Raw genomic sequence first — 4,278 nt, forward strand, 5'->3', positions numbered from 1 at the left:
AGGGAAGGGTTTTGGGTCAGAGGGAAGGAGGAAGGTTGTGCGGGAGGAGACAATGTCAAGAGCAAGGTCGGAGGAGGAGGAGGGTACGGCAGGTCCCAACAAAAACGATGCTGGTGCATAAGAAAGTGGTGATGGCAGCTTGGGCGGTGAATAGTGACCCCACCGGGGCCACTATATTTGAGGAGATAGGATCTCCTCGCATAGGCCTTCGCCTTACACAGAGATAAGGAAGATTGAGGCCGTTGAAATGGACAACAAGAGCGAGGGAAGGGGCCTACAGCCTGACTCCGTCCTTGTTTACCATTCTACTCCACTCCAATAAAGGAGCCTCGCATATGACTTCCTCTTTGCAGACCGACAGCACCAGCACGGCCTGGGCGGCTGTCCAGCCTGGTTCATACGTACGTCGAAAGTTTCTAACCGAATTTATAAAATTTCCCCAACAATTTTACGAATTTACTCTGTAGCGGACCTTGTCTCGGACCCGGTTCCGAACCCTCCGAATCATCCCAGCATTCCATGCTTGGCCATTTTCTAAATCTTCAGAGCTACTGCAATAAAGCCCTCTGCCATCGATTCTGATGCATCCGTCATCTTTCTCTTTGCCATCTGCCATTGATTCAATCCACAAACTCAGATCATCTTTTGGATCCGCTAGTAATTGTGCTTTTAGGATCGATTCAGTCACCTGCAGTTGAGTGATCGATCGAGTGAACGAGTGGGTGCGTGAGTGAGTTCAATCTTCGCTTGCTGGCGCACTTGGATTATCTAAGCGCTTTGCATTTTTCTCCTTCTCGTGTGTCTGCATTGTGTAGGATTCATAACAGTTTATGATCTCCTTTCTCGAGTGTTTTATTGTTGGAGGATAGAGAGTGTTTTAAGAACTAGATCGAGCAGCTCTTAAGCTGACGATCGCCAGTTTTGTTCGTCGCCGGTTTTTTTACACCCAGTTTTTGCTTCATTTTAGTCTCGGAATCTGCTTTATGCACCGCATTGCTACTGACTGCGTTGAGGTATCGTGAGAAGCGAGGGTGACAAGATTTGTTAAGTTCCGAGTGGCGTGGTTCTAATCGCCATCTTCGTGCCTTGCTCCTATTTCTCTGGAAATCATCTGTTTGGACGTTCCTGTCGCAACAGGCTTGGATTTCAGATTTGTCTAGGATCGACAGGAGGGTATCCAAGCTTCTGTACGATTCGTAACCTAACTCTTCGAGTCTATTAATTGAAACATCTAACCGCACTAGTGAACCTTGCTCTTTTATTCACGCAAGCCTCTAGTAGCAGATCGCCGGTATTTGTGTCATCAATCGGCACCCTGCCCAAAACATCGTCTGTCTTGTGCGTCCATTTCGGCGATCATTAACATCCCCACTCCCTCCCCTCCTCTCTTTCCTTGTATCTGAAGAACTCATTACTTATTGATTTTAACAGCATCGTTCGGAAATTTATTGTGGAAACTGTCTATCTTTTGCGCAACAGATTCCTTGAGGGGTAGGGACGCAGCTGCAAGGAGTTGCGAGGATTGATTTCGTATTTTAGATCATTGCAAGCACTTCTACTTTTCATTAGTTGGTGGAAGCATTCTGGTTTCTGTCCAAGTCCGTTTCGCAGGTATTTCAATTGACAAGGTCCACCTAACATTTCGTTGTACATTACAGTCAATAATCCTGCTCATATAGAAACACAGTACCAGGTCTACTTTTTTATAAATTTGAATTGTCCCCTAATAAGGGAGCTAATTTCAGCTGATCGTAGGATCCTTTAACAGCAGCTACCACCCTTATAGTGAATTATAATTTAGTCTATCCAAACAATTTTCTCACTAATTATTAATTCGGATGACAGTCAAGTAGATTGTGTTTTTAACTTGGGAACCATTTCGTCGCCTCAGCCGATATAACTTTGTAGTATGTATTGATAATTCTCGACATTTCATGTCATGGTCTCGGGGTAGTTGCAAATTCAGCGCTCCTACCACTATTTATGCTGACGAAGTGCTACATCTACTCTATCAACCTTAATTTTCTGCATACTTACTCTTCAGCATTTGTTGACTATTATGGGCATTGTCCATAACTTTTAGCCGAAGGTAATTGTGTATACGAGTGTTGTTCTTTGTTAGAACATTTTTGCAGGATGGGGAAGGGAGGAGGGAAGTGTGCGAGTCGCGAACGTGACCTCGGAGCTTCATTGCGGACACCCAGGCTTCCTGCGCCCCGCCCATCTAGGGATTCCATCACTTCAAACAGGGCTTCTAGGGCTAAGGCTATCGAATCCTCTCGTTCGGGTATTAAGGAGCCATTGATCCCCAAGGTATGTTCAAGTTTCATGATCCTGTAGGGAATTGTCATCTGGTTTCAATATCTGAAAACAGCATTGCTTTCAGTTATTTTTACAGCAGAATTCTATATTAACCCGACTAATTACAACCTCGATGTTCTAATGACGTTATCCTGGTGCATCCCTCCAGAAGGAGGAGACATCAAAATCACCGGAAAAAACTCCATTGAAAGACGAGTCTGACAGCGACATCGACACCGATGTCGTATTTGACCAACCTGAGTCCAAGGGGCCAGGCAGTCCCCTGCCAATATCAACCTCATCGGCATCTGAAGGACAGCTGCTGGGATCAACTTCTACACCCACAAAATCTGTGCAGGATGAGTCAAAACCTGCAGCAGCAGAAACTACCACGCCACCTCCTTCCACAAAAGCCTCATTGCAAAGCAGCCCCATTTTAACGAGGCCAAGTGGAAGCGGTGAAGACGACTCAAGAATGCTTACTAGCAGTGCTAGCCACCCTGCTCCAATTCTGCCAGTGGCGGAGAAATCTGTTTCCGAATTTGCATTTGCCGATGTTAGTTCTGAAGTTGCTGGTGCAGTAGCTAGCACATCTGAATCACCTAATTCATTGCCTCTGCCTGTCGCAGGTGTTGCTGCTCAAGAGACGCCTAAGGAAATAACTTCTACACAGACTGGAGAAGCGAATTTGCAGTCATCTGCACCTGCTCAGAGAGAGCCAGTGACGATTCCGAAATCTAAGTATGGAGCTCCAGAGAGGTCTATATCGATTTCTGCAATCCAAGCGAAAACTCCCGAATCCGAATCTAGACGCCTTACACCAAGTGTTAGTCTTCCCCCCAAAACTCGTGCATCACAGACTGAATTACCGGGTTCAGGGACAGAATCGAGGAAACTTGATATGCCGGCTACCCCAATGAAATGTGAGGCCACAGCCACAGAACACATTGCTTCCGTTCCATTGGAAGAGCCAGTGAAGCCCATTTCTGCTGAACAGATTTCAGTGAAGGAGGAATCTTCGTCTTCCACTGTGCAGATTAAGAATCTTGATGTGGTACCGTCAGGGCTTTCTTCCGGAGTAGAGGAAGTGGTTCCTCTGATAGAATCACGAACTCACCCTAAGTCTGAACTTAAGGAGGGTTGGAGTTCGGAACAGGGACAGGTAGTTAAGGATAGTTCTGATTTCACTGATAACTGGGAGCTAGTGTCGAAGGAGCGATCAAGAAGCAATTCACCGGAGCTTGTTGTAGTGACTACGCCTGGGACAACCGTTTCAGGTATTCTGAACATGCTTACTCATTCAGTCTTTCCTGACATGTAGCAGGTGTGTTGATTCTCTTCAAATTGGGTTTGGGTCCTCCAGAGGCTTTGACAATGATGGCTCCATGCCTCAATATTAACCTCATATACTCCCGTACACATAATTATATCGAAACAATACAGGATTATGTAGTGTGAAATTTCTGTGACCACGGGTCCGTGAATGTAACTCTAACCGCTATAAAATGCAATTATTAGCAGAAGAGAGAAGCCTACAACCAACTCAGTCGACCACGGAGCCGGAAATCCAATCCGACGAAAGTGAAAAGAAGTCTCCTACATCACAAGGCGTGCTCGTTGGAGCCTCTGAGGCAGCAATATCTGACGAAGAGGGCGATACTGTGAGGTCACTGGGTAGTGACAACTCAGATGACATCGAAACACGTGATGTCGAGGGGGATGGAGGAGGCTATGTGCTCCTGGGAACACAAGCAAACGAGTCTTCACCAACAACAGAGATTTTCCCTGCAGGCGAATCTCAAGGCACAACTCAGGTACATAAATTATCTACCTACCTAAACGACAACGCTTTTTCATAGAATTCAAAGAAATCTTCATCTGCATTAAGACAAAATTTTAAGTTAATTACGTCTATTGAAGAAAACCATGTCACATCACAACCGAACAAATAACAACTCTTTTACTAACCATAAATAG

General features: G+C 45.5%; 1 protein-coding gene across 6 annotated transcripts in view; it reads left to right on the top strand.

Moving 5' to 3' along the window:
• Positions 1 to 452: 452 nt before the first annotated feature.
• The window catches only part of LOC112274513 (uncharacterized), a 40,230-nt gene continuing 36,404 nt past the window's right edge, over positions 453 to 4,278 (top strand). For 2 of the 6 annotated variants that reach the window (XM_090245672.1, XM_090245675.1), the window contains exons 1-3: positions 453 to 2,313; positions 2,471 to 3,578; positions 3,820 to 4,115. In XM_090245672.1, coding sequence (XP_090101798.1) covers positions 2,137 to 2,313; positions 2,471 to 3,578; positions 3,820 to 4,115 — 1,581 coding nt within the window. In that variant the 5' untranslated portion in view covers positions 453 to 2,136. The remainder of the gene's footprint in view (positions 2,314 to 2,470; positions 3,579 to 3,819; positions 4,116 to 4,278) is intronic. The other 4 variants (XM_090245676.1, XM_090245677.1, XM_090245673.1 and 1 more) reach the window with 3 other exon arrangements.

This window comes from Physcomitrium patens, chromosome 21, assembly GCF_059467195.1.
Source record: "Physcomitrium patens ecotype Gransden chromosome 21, ASM5946719v1, whole genome shotgun sequence".
NCBI lineage: Eukaryota > Viridiplantae > Streptophyta > Bryopsida > Funariales > Funariaceae > Physcomitrium > Physcomitrium patens.